At 30.5% G+C, this 17,915-nt stretch overlaps 3 protein-coding genes, 2 non-coding genes and 1 pseudogene across 5 annotated transcripts; 4 read left to right on the top strand and 2 right to left on the bottom strand.

Annotated features, from left to right (window-relative positions):
- Window positions 1-1,658: 1,658 nt before the first annotated feature.
- Window positions 1,659-2,145, top strand: LOC114188825 (calcium-binding protein KIC pseudogene; annotated as a pseudogene).
- On the bottom strand, window positions 1,894-7,947 carry LOC146885892 (uncharacterized). Its single transcript, XM_085674467.1, has 8 exons — window positions 7,420-7,947; window positions 6,660-6,892; window positions 6,272-6,554; window positions 3,106-4,542; window positions 2,766-2,980; window positions 2,509-2,671; window positions 2,184-2,277; window positions 1,894-2,032 (listed from the first exon to the last, which is right to left on the bottom strand). Exons 1-3 carry the CDS (start codon window positions 7,448-7,450, stop codon window positions 6,471-6,473), a joined length of 348 nt encoding a protein of 115 aa, XP_085530593.1. The 5' UTR covers window positions 7,451-7,947; the 3' UTR covers window positions 1,894-2,032; window positions 2,184-2,277; window positions 2,509-2,671; window positions 2,766-2,980; window positions 3,106-4,542; window positions 6,272-6,470.
- On the top strand, window positions 5,507-5,579 carry TRNAE-CUC (transfer RNA glutamic acid (anticodon CUC)). The gene has a single exon. It is a non-coding gene; the product is annotated as a tRNA-Glu (tRNA).
- A 919-nt stretch (window positions 7,948-8,866) lies between the features above and the next one.
- Window positions 8,867-8,939, top strand: TRNAE-CUC (transfer RNA glutamic acid (anticodon CUC)). The gene has a single exon. It is a non-coding gene; the product is annotated as a tRNA-Glu (tRNA).
- A 127-nt stretch (window positions 8,940-9,066) lies between these two features.
- Window positions 9,067-9,911, bottom strand: LOC114186971 (ATPase, F1 complex, OSCP/delta subunit protein). The gene has a single exon (XM_028075060.2). The coding sequence runs from the start codon at window positions 9,807-9,809 to the stop codon at window positions 9,156-9,158; it is 654 nt and encodes a 217-aa protein (XP_027930861.1). The 5' UTR covers window positions 9,810-9,911; the 3' UTR covers window positions 9,067-9,155.
- Window positions 9,912-15,197: 5,286 nt separating this feature from the next.
- On the top strand, window positions 15,198-16,513 carry RABA3 (RAB GTPase homolog A3). The gene is made up of 2 exons (XM_028075251.2): window positions 15,198-15,702; window positions 15,815-16,513. Exons 1-2 carry the CDS (start codon window positions 15,449-15,451, stop codon window positions 16,269-16,271), a joined length of 711 nt encoding a protein of 236 aa, XP_027931052.1. The 5' UTR covers window positions 15,198-15,448; the 3' UTR covers window positions 16,272-16,513.
- The last annotated feature ends 1,402 nt before the right edge of the window (window positions 16,514-17,915 follow it).

Genomic DNA, 17,915 nt, shown 5'->3' on the forward strand with positions numbered 1-17,915 from the left:
AAATATATTGCATCGATTTTAATTTATTAATGATTACGCAAAAATATATATTATGTACGCAAATGCATCATATTTTTCATTATTATCATTATAATAATTATAAAAGCAATCATAAAGTTTCTACTCCATGTCCAAAATTTAATCGTGTGAGTAATTCTTTATATCATATATTAATGATTCCTTTTGGCGATGCGAAGCTACAAATAGTTAAAATGAAATATTGGACAATAGTACTTTCAAGACCGTGTATAACTATAATATTTAACCTTTTCTCTTCGGATGAAATTTACTTCATCATAACTTGTACATATAGTTTTCTTTAGAACTTTTCTTCTTTAATCTAGAAAATATTTATTTAAGAAAAATAATTTATATTTAATAATATTAAAGCTTCAATAGATCAGTTATATTAAAATGAAGTAAAAAGTTACTTAATATAAATATACAGATGCAACACGTTAGGTAAAGTTAACAACCAACATAGTATTTCCCAAAATAAACCAACTTAGTAATATATATTTTTACGTGAATGTCACTTTTTTATTTAAACAAAAAGGAAACACAGATCAAAACAATAATTTTACTGTCTATAAATAAACAAAAGAGTATAAAAATATTAAACAATCGTATATTTAAAAAAAAGACTTTTTTTTATTTATTTCATCATAATAAATTATATGCTGTCACATCTTTAAACAATGTTTAAGACTGATTCAGAATCTCAAATGGCTAATTTATAAGAAAACATTAAAAGTCTTATGTGATTTAACATGTGATAAAAGAAATATATGGTGATTTAGGAGGCATCGTGGCAAAAGACAAGTTTGTAATATGGTTGGGCAGCAAATAAATCACGATGATGACCCAGTGCCAGATAAGTCAGATACACAATAGAAGCCAACAAAAATTGTGCAATTGACTCAGAACCACAAAGACTAGGTGAGGCTTCGTGGTGGAACCCAAACTCTTACGCACTCAAAGATATGTTAAGTTATTTAGCATCCCAATATTCAACATGATAGGATAACGATACATTGACTTCCAACTTTTAACTTCTATTTTGTATTTTCTATCGGAATTTAATATGACCAGTAATTAATGTACTATTTTTTTAAAAAAAATATAATTAATCCACACTAAACCATATGAGAAGGAAGGTAAAAGATGAAAATCAAAAAATATGAATTATAATATAATTTTCCTTATGTGAATCGGGTTAATTAATTAGTTTAGTTACTTTATTTTAATCAGCAATTCTAAAGTATTTGTTAATTTTACAAAAACATTTCTTTACTTTAGCTTTTAAAATAAGAGATTGTATCTTAATATTTTCTAACAAAATGAGAATGATACTAAACTCCAAAAAACATTGCTAACTCGTGATATTTTTTTCATAGTATTGTTCCATTTTTATCTCTTTGCAAGATAATTAATTTATATTTGTCGTCATACTCATGGTGTTCTCACCTTGGACGCACAATATTCTACGAATACAAATTTTCTTGGCCGAAGACGTCAGATTTGGAAACTCTAGTCGATGGGGAAAATATTAACATCACTATAAAGAACAAGTCTTCCAAAAGTCATTTTCTTCCTCCACCCTCGTTACCACGTTTCACGATTAAAAGAAACAAAGATTCCGTTCTCCTCCAAAAATAATGGAAAGCAACCGATCCGCGAGAGAGAAAGAGAGCATGGTGGAAGAAGTGTTCGAGGACATGTTGCCAGTGATGGCAGAGAAGCTGGGTGTGGAGACCTTTGTGTCTGAGTTGTGTGGAGGTTTCAAGCTTCTGGCCGACCCAGAAACGGGTTTGATCAGTGGTGAGAGTCTGATGAGGAATTCAGCTCTATTGGGTATGGATGGGATGAGCAAAGAGGAAGCAGAGGCCATGGTTGGACAAGGCGATCTTGATGGGGATGGGAAGCTCAATGAGACTGAGTTTTGCATCCTTATGCTCAGGCTTAGCCCTGGGATCATGGAAGAAGCCGAGGCTTGGCTTCACAAGGCACTTCAACAAGACCTCACCAAATTCTGCAATCAATCGTAAGTTAATTTGTGTGTGATGGGTGTATCATGCAAGTTAAATAAACTCATTTAAAGAGAATTTAACTATAATGAAATGAATGCGCACTTGGTTTGTTCAACCAGATGTTAGTTTGTTACAAGAGATAAAGAAAATTACATATTTCTTTTGCACTTCTAAATCACTGGTAACACTGTTAAAAGCATTCGATAGTTTCATCTTTCATCAGAAATAATTGAGTCTGGTCCCAAACCTGCAGTCAATCAAATGAATAATATTTTCACATCTCAAATATAAACCAAGGAGTCTTAATTTCTAATAGATCAGGTATTGTTTGAGTGATGATGTAAACTCTTAAATTAGATCTCATAAATATCTACACAATATGAATCTCCAACAAATTAAAATGTCAATTTCATATAAGATTTAAAAATTACTATAATGATGATAGCAATACCAAAGAGCATGGGGTCCATTTTTTTACCTATCAAACAAAGAGCTACGTTGAACACCATTGTCAAGACTTGGCTCCTTAATAACTTGGACAGGCTGATCTCCCATAAAGCCCTCTTGTAGGATGATCACCCTTTTCAACATCATCCCTCATATACTCAACAGATATCACTCAGTCCACCAGTATCTTATTACTGCACGTAGAATGAAACTAGGTGTATTATATATGTACTGAGTAGTATAACAAACCACGGAATTATCAAAAGATATTAAAATCACATCTTTGACCTCATATTTGTGCACTAAATAGTTCTAGTGACGTCTTGTTTGAAACTAAATGCAAAGTTCCAACGAATTATAACATTAAGATCCTTCCCATGATGTTCAAAGAGTATTTCTACATCACGGATCCTGGTACTAATTGGTTAAAAATTAATCTCGTATACAGGTTCTGGTGGACCTTTGGTTTATCCTTGAGCCATCTTGATAGCAGCATGTTTTCCCTGTCAATATACAACAAATGGAGCCTTCTGATTAAACTCAAATAGTGCATTACTTACACTTACAACCCCGATAATAAAGATGAATATACCCAACCCAAAACATTATAAGGAAAATGCTATCAGACCTAGCTCACTCTGCAGAAATCTTTGTTTTTAGTATTGAAACCGAAAATTGTCAAGTGCACGAATTACATCTTCAACATCCTGCTCATCCTCATCCTCATGATATACAAAAGCAGAACCTACAGCAGAACTAGCATTGGAGACTCTATAAATGATGACAGAAATCAACGAGTTGTTCCCAGCCAAGAGTACATCACCCAAATCAGGAAATCATACCTCTTGGGAATTAAAAGAATCGAACAGATACAACATATGTGAGGGGGATGGACATGCACGTGTAAAGCTGTAGAGGCAATGAATAAGGAAGAAAGTTGTAGAGGCAATTAATGGGTTTAAATCCAAATTTGAGATCTGAGATTGTGAATGTCATTCCCAAGCATATTTTTTCATTCAAACAGCAGGATCAGTGAATTCAGTAGTAACAAAAGGCAAGTGAAACAGCGATAAAGTATTAATTGGTATTAAATGAACAAATCCAGCAACAGATTTGTACGTATAGGAACAGAGTTACTCTGTAATTGAATCAAACATATAAAAGCCAACATCTTCATGATCCTTCAACAACAATCACACCCTTATTTCCTCACTGTTCACAATCCTTCAATTTGATGTTTCTCTTGCGAACTCTCGTGCTTCTTCTGTTGACCATCTTCTCAGGATCATCCACCATGTGGACATCTTGCATAATCAACTTTCCAACATTTTGATTTAATTCTTCTCCCTCAAGGTTCTTTCTTGGTCGCATTTTACAACAAGGCATGGCATAATTTAATTGATCCATGTCTTATATGGAGCTAGGCAAGGCATGACATGATTGATTATTGCTACCATTATGACCATTCTGGTTGAAAGGTTGGACGATAAGGTGAGTGAGTGGCAAATGAGATGAGATTGTAGGAAAATGTAGACGTTATATGTGAGTATTAAGTGGGAAACTATACTTCCAAAAGATATAGAACCTCAGCAAAGCACATATTCCATTAGTAGAAATTCATGCATCAAAACAAATATTTAAAAAGAACGGAGAACTTCCCCAAGAACATTACATTTCTTGTGGCGACCATTATTTTTTAGCAGGATAGCAAAATTATGTCCACAATCAAGTTGTCTATAATCTATATATACAACATTATTCTTCAATTACCAGAGCCATGTACTATAAGAGTTAAAGTTCACACAAGCAAAGATGCATAACTGATATCTCAAAGTCAAAACACTGTCACAAACCCCAAATAAGATGATCCCAGAAGAAGATGAATATGAAGGATATTAGTTTATCACATCTCATGTTGACGACAGACTTGGCGAACAAGCATCGAGGTCTGATTGACGAGTGTTGTACTCGAGGTTGCCAACGAAAACCAGCTTCGTCTTCAGATGAAAAAAATTAGACCAAGGATGCGACAATGCCCTAACCCTGACAACTTGTGGTTCTTGCCCTGTAAAGCTAACTATAAGAAATTCTAACTTACTTCAAAAGAAAAGCTTGAGCTTCAAGTAAATGGTGTCTGTATAGTAGAATCGGAAACTACTTTTGTGACTTGAAATGTGGTGTCACTCATTTGAAGAAGAAATCAAAGTTGAAGAAAGAAAAAGCCTTTTAAGGAAAAAGATAATGAGGACCAACTTCTTTTTTAACCTAAAGCTATTTTTTAATAATAAAATATTCAACTAAGATGTTTCATTAAAATATAAAGAAAATTATTTAAAAGAATTAATTGTATAAAAAATGGGATTATCAAAGTATACCTACTCCTAAACTAATTTTAAAATGTCGATAAGAAAATACATTCAATTGTTTAATTCAAACTCAAGTGGATCAAGTATTTATCTGTGCATAATTATAACTTTTAAATTGTCTTATATTAAAATCCATAGTAAATACACATATTTTTAAATATATAAATTATGTTTTTCATTTAACAAATAATTTATGTTGTAATAGGAAGATGTTTTTAAATTAAAACTGGTCTGTAAGAAAAGTAATTATTAAGTATATAAATTATAAGAGATAATTTAACAAAATATAGACAGATATTCTTTTATTGATTACAGAAATCATGTGTGAAAAAAGTATTTTAAAAAAATTATAACTAAGTGAGTTTTAAATGAGGTTGTTGGTTTGAAATGTAACATTGAAAAATTTTCTAAGAAATTCGACCTATTTCTATTGTTTGAAAAACAATATATAATATTAGAAATTATTTTCATTCCTTCTTTTTTAAAAGGTAATTTAATAATTTATTATAACAATTTGAAGAACTATTTTATAATTTGATTTGATTTGTTTCGACAATTTCTAAAACTAAAGATTTGATTTGTAAATACAATTTCTCTAATTTGTTTCTACAATTTATACGGTAGTATGTGGTATATGTTGATAGATTTTAACATTATCAACAATCCGTTGTAGTCTAGTTGGTTAGGATACTCGGCTCTCACCCGAGAGACCCCGGTTCAAGTCCCGGCAACGGAAATTTAATTGCATTTTTTGTGAGTTTTATTGAATTCATAGCTGCCATGAATTGTATATCTTACATCGATTTTGTAAAATCATTGAAGTGGCATTTGGACTATGAGCAATTTTTCAATGGCAGTGCTGTTGCCAAAATAAATTTCCCAGCAAAATAAAGTGCTTACATGAAACCAATTATAACTTTAATTGATCAAAATTGAAAATTTTGAGATTTTCATTTCAGACAGCGAAAGAGGACACACTCTCCTATACTTAACTATAATGAAATGAACGCGTACTTGGTTTGTTCAACCAGATATTAGTTTGTTATGAGAGATATCTAAAATTAGATATTCTTCTTGCACTTCTAGATCACTGGTAACACTGTTAAAACCATTCGATAATTTCATCTTTTATCATAAATAATTGAGTCTGGTTCCAAACCTGCAGTTAATGAAATGTATAATATTTTCACATCTCAAATATAAATCAAGGAGTCTTAATTTCAATCTATCAGATATTGTTTGAGTGATGATGTAAACTACTAAATTAGATCTCAATAGATATCTACACGATGTGAATCTCCAACAAACTAAAATGTCAATTTCATATACGATTAAAAAATCACTATAATGATGATAACAGTGCCAAAAAGCATGGGATCCATTTTTACCTATCAAACAAAAAGCTATGTTGACAGGCATTGTCAATACCTGGTTCTTTAATAACTTGGATGAACGAATCTCCCATAAAGCTCTCTTGTAGGATGATCACCCTTATATACTCAACAGATATCACTCAGTCCAGTATCTTATTACTGCACGTAGAATAAAACTAGGTGTTTTATATATGTACAAAGAAGTATAACAAACCACAAAATTATCAAAATATATTAAAATCACATCTCTGACCTCATATTTGTGAACTAAATAGTTCTAGTGACATCCTGTGTTTGAAACTAAATGGAAAGTTCCAACGAATTATAACATTAAGATCCTTCCCATAATGTTCAAAGAGTATTTCTACATCAGTGACACTGGTACTAATTGGGTCAAAATTAATCTCGTATACGGAAACATTATAAGGAAAACGCTATCATACCTGGCCGACTCCACAAAAATCTTTGTTTTTAATATCCAAACCGAAATTGTCAAGTGCACGAATTGCATCTTCATCATCTTGCTCATCGTCATGATATACAAAAGCAAAACCTACAACAGAACTAGCATTGGAGACTCTATAAACAATGACGGAAGTCAACGAGTTGTTCCCAGCCAAGAGTACATCACCCAAATCAAGAAACCATACCTCTTGGAAACAAAAGAATTGAACACCTGCAATATATGTGAGAGCGGATATACATGCACGTGTAAAGCTATAAAGGCATTGAATGAGGAAGAAAAATGATTGCAATTAAAGGGTTTAAGTCCAAATTTGAGATCTGAGATTGTGAATGTCATTCCCAAGCATATTTCTCCATTTACACAGCTGGATTGGTGAATTCAGTAGTATCAAAAGGCAAGTGAAACAGTCATAAAGTGTAATTGGTAAGTGAACAAATCCAGTATCAAATTTGCACGTGTAGGAACAAAATTACTCTGTAATTCAATCGTTACAGCAAGACATGACATAATTTGATTGATGTCGTGTCTTATGTGGAGCTAGACAAGGCTTGTTAGTTTAATTGATTATTATTCCCATTATGATCATTCCATTGAAGGGTTGGACGATGAGTGAGTGACAAATGAGATGATCAGGAAGGAAAATGTTTGAAAACGATAAAGAACCTCAGCAAAAGCACATATTCCACTAGTACAAATTCATACATCAAAACAAACACTTAAAAAAACGAAGGGCGTACCTAAGAACTTCGCAATTCTTGTGGTGGCCATTATTTTTTAGCAGAATAGCAAACCTCTAAGTCAAGCCACACAAAGGGCAAACATTATGAGCACAATAAAGTTGTCTATAATCTATATATACAACATTATTCTTCGATTAACAAAGCCATGTAGTATAAGAGTTAAAGTTCGCACAAACAAAGACGCAAAACTGATATCTTTAAGTGAAAGCAATGTCACAAACCCCAAATAACATGATACTAAAAGAAAAAAGAAATAAAAAGGATATCATTTCGTAGATTTCATGTTGACGACAGACTTGGCGAACAAGCATTCGAGGTCTGATTGACGAGTGTTGTACTCGAGGTTGTCAACGAAAACCGGCTTCGTCTTCAAAGGAAAAAAAAATTACAGCAACGATGGAATAATTCCCTAAACCTAACACCTTATGGTTCTTGCGTAAAAAAGCGAAGAAAAGCAAACCCTAACTTGCTTCAGAATAAGAGCTTGAATTTGAAGTCAATGGTCTCTGCATTGAAATGTGGCGTCACTCCATTCAGAGAAGAAATGAAACTTAAAGGAAGAAAAAGCCTTTTAACAAACAAAAGGATAGTCAGGACCAACTTTTTTTAACTGAAAACTATTTTTTAATAATAAAATATTAAACAAATATGTTTAATTATAATATAAATAAAGTTAATTAAAAGTATTAATTGTATAAAAGAATGGGATTATCAAAGTATACCGACTCCTAAACTAATTTTTAAATGTCAATAAAAAATGTTCCATTGTTTAATTCAAACTCAGGCCTCACACTAGCTAGGTTAGAATTTAATTATTTTAGCATGTGTATTAGCTATTTATGTGAGCATAACTGTAACTTTTAAATTGTCTTATATTAAAATCCATAGTAAATAAACATTTTAAATATATAAATTATGTTTTAGATTTATAATAAATAATTTGTTATGACAGGAAGGTGTTTTAAAATTAAAACTGATCCGTTTATTCAGAAAGTAATTGTTAAGTATATAAAGTATAAACGATAATTTGCAAAATAGAGACCGAATTTCTTTCATTAATTACAGAATTAATGTGTAAAAAGTATATTCTAAAAACTTTATAACTAAGAGGGTGAAGTTTTAATGAATTTGTTGGTGTGGAAAGAATGTAACATTGAAGAATGGTCTAAGAAATTCGACATATTACTAGTGTTTCAAAAAACAATTTAAAATTTTAGAAACTATTTTTCATTCTCTCTATTTTAATAAGTAATTTAAAAATGCATTATATTTTTTAAAATTGATAACGAACAATTTGTAGAAGTATTTTATAATTTAATTTCATTTGTTACTACAATTTAAAAAACTAAATAGATTATTATTATTTAGAATCAACTAAGGCTTCATTTGATATGGAAGAATATCAATCATGTAAGATTCCATTTATAAACAACACCATCAACAATCCGTTGTAGTCTAGTTGGTTAGGATACTCGGCTCTCACCCGAGAGACCCGGTTTCAAGTCCCGGCAACGGAATTATTATTTTTTTTTTTTCATTACATTTTGTAAAACAATCCTAGTGAAAATTTTGCAAATAAATTTATTCCTAGTTTCATTGTTCATCTACACAAAGAAATCCAAATATTGCAAAATTCTACTTAAATTGTTCAGCAAAATAAAGTGTTCTTATTCGATTGATGCAAGGTTACATGAAACCAATTTGTAAATTCTGAAGAATTTGAGATTTTCACTTCAGACAGCAAAAGAGGGCACACCCTCCTGAACAAAGTTTCTGACCTTCACTCTCACCGCCCCACTCAACTGGTGCACGCTTTTAGCAATCCCAAAAAGCTCATCTTCCCCCATCTTATTCTTCGACGAAACCAGTACCATTTGAGTTCCACAGAGCTCGTCGTAGATCCTCTCGAACTCTTGCAACACCTCCTTCACAATCCCCACCTTGTTCCTCTTCATTAGCATCTTCAGCAACGCCACCACGTGCCTGTGAAAGTTTCCCTCCTCAACCGCGGGTGACTCGGACTTCACACTTTGCAGCAGTTTCAAGAGCCTCTCAACATCCCTGTGAACAGAGTGCAGGGAATGACTATTTTGGGCCACGTCCACGAGAGCTGCTGCATACCCAGTAGCGGGATTTGAGTTGCATATGGAAGATGACGCTCTGGGTTTGAGGGGTGAGAGAGAGACAGGAAGCGAAGGGGAAGATTTGTGGGAGAAAGATCTGGTTTTGGGGAGAAAAGTGGGTGTGGAAGTGGAGAAAACATGATGGGGTTGTTGTGGTCGTGAAGGGGTTGCTTTGAAGGGGGAAAAATCGCGATTTGTTAGGGTTGGTGAAGATGGAAAAGGATGAACTTTAAGGGTTGAAACCGAGGTTGAGAGAGTATCCATGGAAAGTGGGTTTCAGATGGACAAGTTTTTAGGTTTTATTGGATTTTGTTTTGTTTGGGAAAAGAGGAGGTATGTTGAGGATAAGTTTTCGCCACTTGGTCTCACAAAGGAACACATACGAATGGTAGTGAGGTTAACCTAAGTCACAATTTCAATGTTCTATAATATTATTTGGGTTTAATTATTTTTTTACTTCCTATTTTTATTTAAAAATAAAAAATTGCTCATTTGATTTCTTTTAGTTTTAATTTGGTTTAATTTTTAAAAACTAATGTAATTTAATTTTTTTTTAAATGTTTTTAGATGGATTAATGATTTTTTTATCAAAATTAAAATTATTAATAAGATTGATTTGCTTTATTAAATTAATTAAGATAATTGTAATGCTAATTTTGATTAAAAATTAATGATTTGTTTTAAAAAAAATTAATAAAAATTATCAAATTACATCAATTTTTTAAAAATCGAAATTAAATTAAAATTTAAAAAAATATAAAAAATCAATTTAACATTTTTTAAAAGAATTATGAAAAAAATTAATTAAACCTAGTATTTATTTGGGTTAAATATGTTTTTGGTCCCTTAACTTTTAGTGAATTTTGGAATTAGTCTATTTCGAAATTTTGGACCAATTTAATTATTTATCTTTCGAAATACGTGGATTTAGTCATTTTAATCAAATTTTGTTAAGTTTATTTGACATTTCAAGCACATTTCTAATAGGATTTGACTTAACATTAAAGCAAAAAGGTGTCATACATTATAAACAACTCAAATACAATCCTGAAATGCATACGAAATATCAAATAAATCTAACAAAATTTGATTAAAAGGACTAAATTCATATATTTCGAAATATGAAGGAGTTTGATACCCACTAACAACAACCTGCCTTGCGAAGTGGGGGGACACTTGGAACAAGGGGTTGAGGTGTATTGGGCTGCAGACCTAACATGCCGCTGGAACGGAGTGGCGCCATGGATGTTATAACAATGGTTTTGTGTGAAAAGAAACAAATGTTTGATTAAGTTTAATGTGAGGAAATAGAGTATTAATTAATTTTAAACTAATATTATATTTTTTTTTCAAAAATATCTATATAAAAAATGCAATTTAACGGTCAATTTTAGCATAAAACTATTAAATAAAAATTAAATAATGCAATCAATGAAAAAATTATTTAGTGTGAGAGGAAGTCATGTTCCCAAAGTATAGGTAGTTAAAATTTCAATTTACCAAGAAGCTACGCATTTGCTATCAGGAATTGTAAAAAGCTTGACTATGGAAATTTTTTAACTATATTATATGATTTTAGGTGGTTAAAATTAAAGATAATTACTTATAGAAATAATTATTCTTGAGTTTTGTTAAGCTTCGTATTACTCCTAGGAGGGAAGATATGGAATTTTGAAAAGAGAAAAAAAAAGTGTGAATTACCAAAGAAATTAACTTTTTAGATTTTTTTTTTCACAAAGAAAGATTTTTCTTTTAAATTTAGGACTTGTACTGGTAGTTGTGTTTACCTAACCATTCAATTCCTTGCATAAATCTATCACATTCATATTCTTAGGATTCTCTACTATGATATGATATTTTCATTGATATCTTTCTTACAATCAAGGGTAGTGGAGGTTCCCTAATAAATACTCATAAAGACCATCAAATAAATACAACGACTAAAGACTAAAGAAATCACAAAATTAAGAGAATAAAAGAAAAATTGAGAATAACAAACCCATGACTAGGGAGGCTTTATTATATAACCAGGAAAAGACAAATTTCAATATAAAAATAAAGTATAATTTATTTGGTATCCAAATTTTTTGTTAAGTTTAATTTGGTCTTTGTTTGTTTAATTTAGTATTCCAATTATTTAAAAAGATTCAATTTGGCCATCTCCGTTAAGTTGGAGTTAATACTGTGTCCCTACAGGACACGTGTCAAACCATGAATTCTTTCTTTAATTTTAAATTTTTTTCAAATTTTTTTTAAACTGTCACGTGTCAGTTTACTATCATGTCACGTGACAGCTTACAATCATGACACATAGAAGTTGTAATAGTTATTTTCAATTTAGTCCTGTATTTAAATTTTTTGTTCAATTTAGTATCCTAATTTTTTAAGATGATCCAATTTCGTACTTTCCAATTTGAGACCAAATTAGTAACTAAGTTTAATTATAACTTATATATACATATGTTAAGATAATTGTTTTGAATTTATACATCAAATCACTACACCTAAATATTCAAATTATTTTATTTTTTACAAGTGTAAAAAATTTCATGTGTAAAAAATTACAAAGGTAAAAAATGTAAAAAATAAAATAATTTAAATATTTAGGTAAAATGATTTGATGTATATATTAGAAAAAGTTATTGAAACATGTATATATAAGTTGTAATTAAGCTTATTTACTAATTTGGTCTCAAATTGGAGAGAACGAATTTAGATCGTTTTAAAAAATGGGGTACTAAATTGAACCAAAAATTTAAATAAAGGACTAATTTGAAGATAACTATTACCACGGTTACATGTCATGATTGTAAGTTGCCACGTGGCACGACCATAAACTTACATGTGGCAGTTTATAAATTTCAACAAAAAAAAAATTAAAAATTTTAAAAAAAATTTAAAATTTCACATCTTGACACATGTCCTGTATGGACACGGTGTTAACTCCAAATTAACGAAGATAACCAAATTGAATCTTTTTAGATAATTGAAATACTAAATTGAACAAAAAAAAATATAGAGACGAAATTGAACTTAACCAAAAAAATTGAGTAGCACATATGCATAACATTAGTATGCATCACTTCAAATTATCACTTATTTTCTTTGATATATAAGCACTTAACTAACGTCATAACTATAATAAACTCCAAAATACTATTTCCTTCTTCTTCTTTTTTTCTCTTATCGAGTTTTGTAAAGATAGAATTAAAGTTATAATTTTCTTAAAGCATCAATCTTGTACGCGAAAGTTTGTCTACCTGAAATTTACCGCAGTGACACAATAATAAAAATAGTTAAAAGACCATTTTTGTGATTTTTTTTAATCTATAAATTATAATGATATTTGTCATGTTTAATTGTTCAAAAAGTACAAAAATATTTACTATGTTTATAATTTTTTACAAACAGATATGATACTCATGACATTTCTAAATATACAAAAATTTCAATAATTTTAAATAGATACTTATGTACATTATATAAATGATTTAGTTTTAAAAATTTTATTTTATAGTACAAGACTTAAATAATGTCAACATGACATATTCTGATAACACCTTAATAAGTTTTATCAAAACTACATTAAGATAAGAATTGGTTAATCAATGATTTAGAAGGTTTATATAAAATAATTTTTATTGTAAATTAATATCTAAATTGATTATTAATATTAGTTATAAAAAAATTTATTATTAAAAAAATTAACTTTTAAATTAGTCTTTAATTAAGAAATTAACTTTTAAATTAGTCTTTAAATATAATTTTGTTCACTATAATTATTATTTAATAATTTTTTTTGTAGTGAATTATTAAATGAAGAAAGTGTTTAAAATGAGAAAAGAATACTCAACCTTTTCAAATGTTCAAATTAAGAAAATATAAATAAATGGGAAAATTAAATGTTAAAATGAAATCATTTTATACATAGCAAGTCATACAAAATTTACAGAATAAACCAAATAAATCTTTGAAGTTCATATGATTTTAAATATCATATGATTGTTTACTATTCTATTAAAATCTCAATGAAATATCAAATATGACAAGATACTCGTTAATGTCAAAAAATCTCTTTTGTATACCAGAAGATTTTTTTTCTTATAAAATTTCCGAAAAATATTTTGAAATTCTGTCATAGGAACCAATTAAGTAAAATGTTTATGGTTCGATCTTTGAGACGGATACGACATTTGTTGCTGGATTGGATAGATAATTACCCTCAAACAACTTGAGAGGAATTTACGTGTGCCCATCGTCTTGTTTGATTAGATGCTGCTGCAATAAATCACCATTGTTGAAGGAGATTGTTTCCGTCACATTCATCTTTTTCTTCTTTTTTACGTCATGATTAAACAATAGCTTGTTTGGTTTGTTTCTGGGTCTCCACGGTTAAAATAATTGTGATTAATGCAACAATTTTCCAACAATCAGTGTTATTACATTTTACAGAGGAAGAAACGATGATTGTTTGTACTATACCAGTTCTGTCGGTGCATAAAGTCCCAATCTGGATGTTATTGCAGTCCCTACAATGGATTTTTAGAATGTTTATTTCGTTCATTACCATGATGTGCTCACTGCCATGTGCCTTTAAGAACAAATGGTAGGCCATGCATGTTCATGTTATAAATTTACACTATGGGCCTCTGAATATGGCCTTTTTAACACCTATTTTATAAAAGAAGTAAAATTATAACATGAATTAAGTTTTTATGTTTTAATACTAATCTGTGAAACTTCAATACCTAAGTTAACTTTAATTCATTAAAAAAAATTAACATTATTATTTCTTTCTTTTTCTTTAAGAGGAGTTTAATTTTTAAATTTCGCATTTAGAACCTATGTTGTTAGGATCGAACATTTATCATTAAGCTAAAAGCTATAACAATTACTTAGAGTGTAACTTTTTTCAATTTTTTTTACTTAAGAATGTAACATAAGTCCAAACGTCACCATTTGATTGTGACTCGGTCCACTTGACTTTTGTCACATGACAATTGATGCTACCTGCAACAATCTTTTCCTCAGCGGTTATCCTAGCATAAATCCTTATTCTTTTGTAACTTGATCCACCTGACTTTCATCATAAAATAATTTTCATCATAAAATAATTGTACAATCCGCAATAATCTTTCCTTTAAGAATTATTAACCGAGAATCAAACTGATAAACTTGCTCTGATTCTGATTATTAGATCTACAGATAGATATGCAATATGTATCTCTAGTAAAAATGGAAAACACCAGACAACAATACCAATGGGATAAGCAAGTAGAAAACATCAATTCAAGATAACATTATATCCAAGTTAGGAACTATGTTTAATTGTTAGCATTTCCGCATTTGTTCCAATGATACAAACAAAGATGCAAAAAATTCGTTAAAAAAAAAAGGCATGTGTATGCTTGCAACAGACATTAAGATCAACTAAATACGAACCAGACATTTCATCAACCAGTCAATAAATTACCTGTGATTCAAAATCCCTTTCCCAAGCATCACATCTTTTTATCAATTGTCTGTATCTTATTTTCAATTTATTAGGAAACTGCTACATAATACAGTGTGGCATCTCAGTTGCAGAAGGTAATAATGCCGTCATGCAAATATATTATTATATTTGGTGCAGTGCATTCAATTTGGTAAAGCATTAAAGGGAGACAAAGACGGGGCCATTACTTTACCCATTTCCTTCTTTTGCTGCCATTGATTGAACTCTGTTCTTCTTCATTTCATTTTTCTTTTCCCTTGCTTTTCCATATTCTTTGCTTTCTCCTACTTACCTCCACGACCAAATAGGAAAGATTTAACCAATGTTTTAGAGCGTAATTTGAGAAGGGCAAGAAGAAAGTGCCTTGCTTTAAACTTGTCTTGAAGCTCGTGGTAATCTTGGGAAGAAAATGAATCAGGAAATGAATGGTGTTGAGACTGAGAGGGTGAGAGAGAATATACACGACAAAATAGATTACGTGTTTAAGGTGGTGGTGATAGGGGACTCAGCAGTGGGAAAGAGTCAAATGCTCTCAAGGTTTGCAAAGAATGAATTCTGCCTTGACTCGAAGTCCACCATTGGAGTTGAGTTTCAAACCAGAACTGTGACAATCAATGGCAAAGTTATCAAGGCCCAGATCTGGGATACTGCTGGCCAAGAAAGGTTCACCTTCTCTCCCTCTCTCTCTCATTCCTCAAATTTTGTTTGATTTCGTTTACATTAAGCTAAATTTAGTGTCGGCTTTTGAAAAGGGTATTTTTCTGGTGTGGTGTAGATACAGGGCAGTGACAAGTGCATACTACAGAGGTGCATTGGGGGCGATGGTGGTGTACGACATAACTAAACGACAGTCGTTTGATCATGTAGCAAGGTGGGTTGACGAACTGCGAGCACAAGCAGACAGCTCCGTGGTGATAATGCTGATCGGGAACAAAGGAGATCTTGTGGAGCAAAGAGTGGTGCATGCAGAAGATGCAGTGGAGTTTGCAGAGGATCAGGGCCTCTTCTTTTCTGAGACTTCAGCTCTCAGTGGTGAGAATGTGGACACTGCGTTTTTCAAGCTTCTGGAACAGATTCACAGGGTCGTCTCAAAAAGGTCTTTGGAAAGTGGAAAAGGGAAGGCCACACGTCACACCAATGTTTCCACTCTTCAGGGATCAAAACTGGATGTGATCTCAGGTGCTGAATTGGAAATTAGTGAGATGAAGAACTTATCTTCATGTTCTTGTTGAGATATAAGTAAAAGGAAAGAGAGAGAGTAAAAAATACATGCAGTAAATCCTTTTTATACGTATAAAAGAAAATCTGTTGAATTATCAATCTAATGCGTTTGATGAGATAGGATGATTGAGTTCGTCTGGTCCTTGCATTTTTTTTTTCAGTTTGATTACGACAGATTACAGTGACAGACAGCAATCTGATGTATTGTTTTACCATCCAGGAGAAGAAGAAAGAGTGCAGAGCTTATATCAAACTTTGATTGCTTTAACTGGATAGAAATGTTTAATTTGTTTATATACGAGTTTTGGGAAAATTTTACATATGCATTTTTTAGTTTTTCTATACCTAATAAAAATAATAACATTTTTACTTTTTTTTTTGTTTATTCATCCTATCGTAAAATAAAAATGTAAAGTTAGTCGGTAAATTGTATACGAAATACGGGTATGGTCTTATACTTCTCTTTATATGAACGAGTTTGGGTGACAAAAATATTCATGTTAGTATTTGGTCATTTTATTAATTGTGGATATAATATCTGTATTTGCATATTTTCATAATTTATAAAAAAATATAATTAAAATATAATTTATATTTTAAAGTTAAATTTAATTAAAATGTATATTTAATTTATATTTTGAAAATTATTAAATTAAAATTTAATTTAATTTAATTTAAATTATATTATGTTTTATATTTTTTAATTTTATTTAAAAATTATAAAATATTTTTTTTAAATATGTGTTGGTATTTATGGATATTTATAAGTTTTTAAAAAGTCATGAATATTTTTTAAATAGGTATCCGACAAGCAACGAATGAGAGAATTTGTTTATTACAAATTAAATATTGAATAAACACTATCCGTATTTGACCTGACTTGTTATTATCCCTAAATAAGTTGATTCTGTAAATATATCTTGAATTTTCTTTTACAAGATAAACTTTTAAATAGGAAGAAGAAAATAAACAATTTCAAAATTTGATGATCAAATACATGAATATAAAAATCTAAAATTAATAATGTTTTGACATAAAATAATAAATCCTTTTTTTTTCTAATTTTTATAAGCATCTTGGACTCAGTAGGCTAGTTGAGCCCATGAAAGTCTGACCCAAATTTTGTAACAGCTAAGATGGGCTTTTGTAAGCATAAGCAACACTTTACATGGTGCCAAGGGCCAATTGCAAAACGTAAGCTATGTCAAAATAACAAGATTAGAAGTTTAGTAGATATGTTTGAATATAAAATATTTTCATAGCATTCATTGGAAAGTCAATTATTGAAGTATGGGAATGGAACTATTGAAGCGTAAGCCTTCTAATTTGACTTCATTTCTTGTGCCTCTTGCATTTATTCCACAACCCTTTTCTTTTCAACATCTATCTCTTTCTCAAACCATACCTCAAACTTTATATTTTATTCACTTATGACGTGCCGTGTTATACGTTCATACTATTTTACAAAATTAAAACTCTAATCCTACGTACAAAAAAATATGATTCTTCCTTAAAAATATTCTTAGACGTTTAAATTGCGGTCGGCGAATAAAGTAGGTTCAGTTGACAAGGACAAAATCAATGTCGAACTACCGATTACAGTATAATTTTTTTTTTCGCAAGTAAAGAACATCTTCTTAAAGCAGCATATGCGT

This window comes from Vigna unguiculata, chromosome 6 (assembly GCF_037176805.1).
Source record: "Vigna unguiculata cultivar grain cowpea cultivar isolate G323 ecotype 2 chromosome 6, ASM3717680v1, whole genome shotgun sequence".
Classification (NCBI taxonomy): domain Eukaryota; kingdom Viridiplantae; phylum Streptophyta; class Magnoliopsida; order Fabales; family Fabaceae; genus Vigna; species Vigna unguiculata.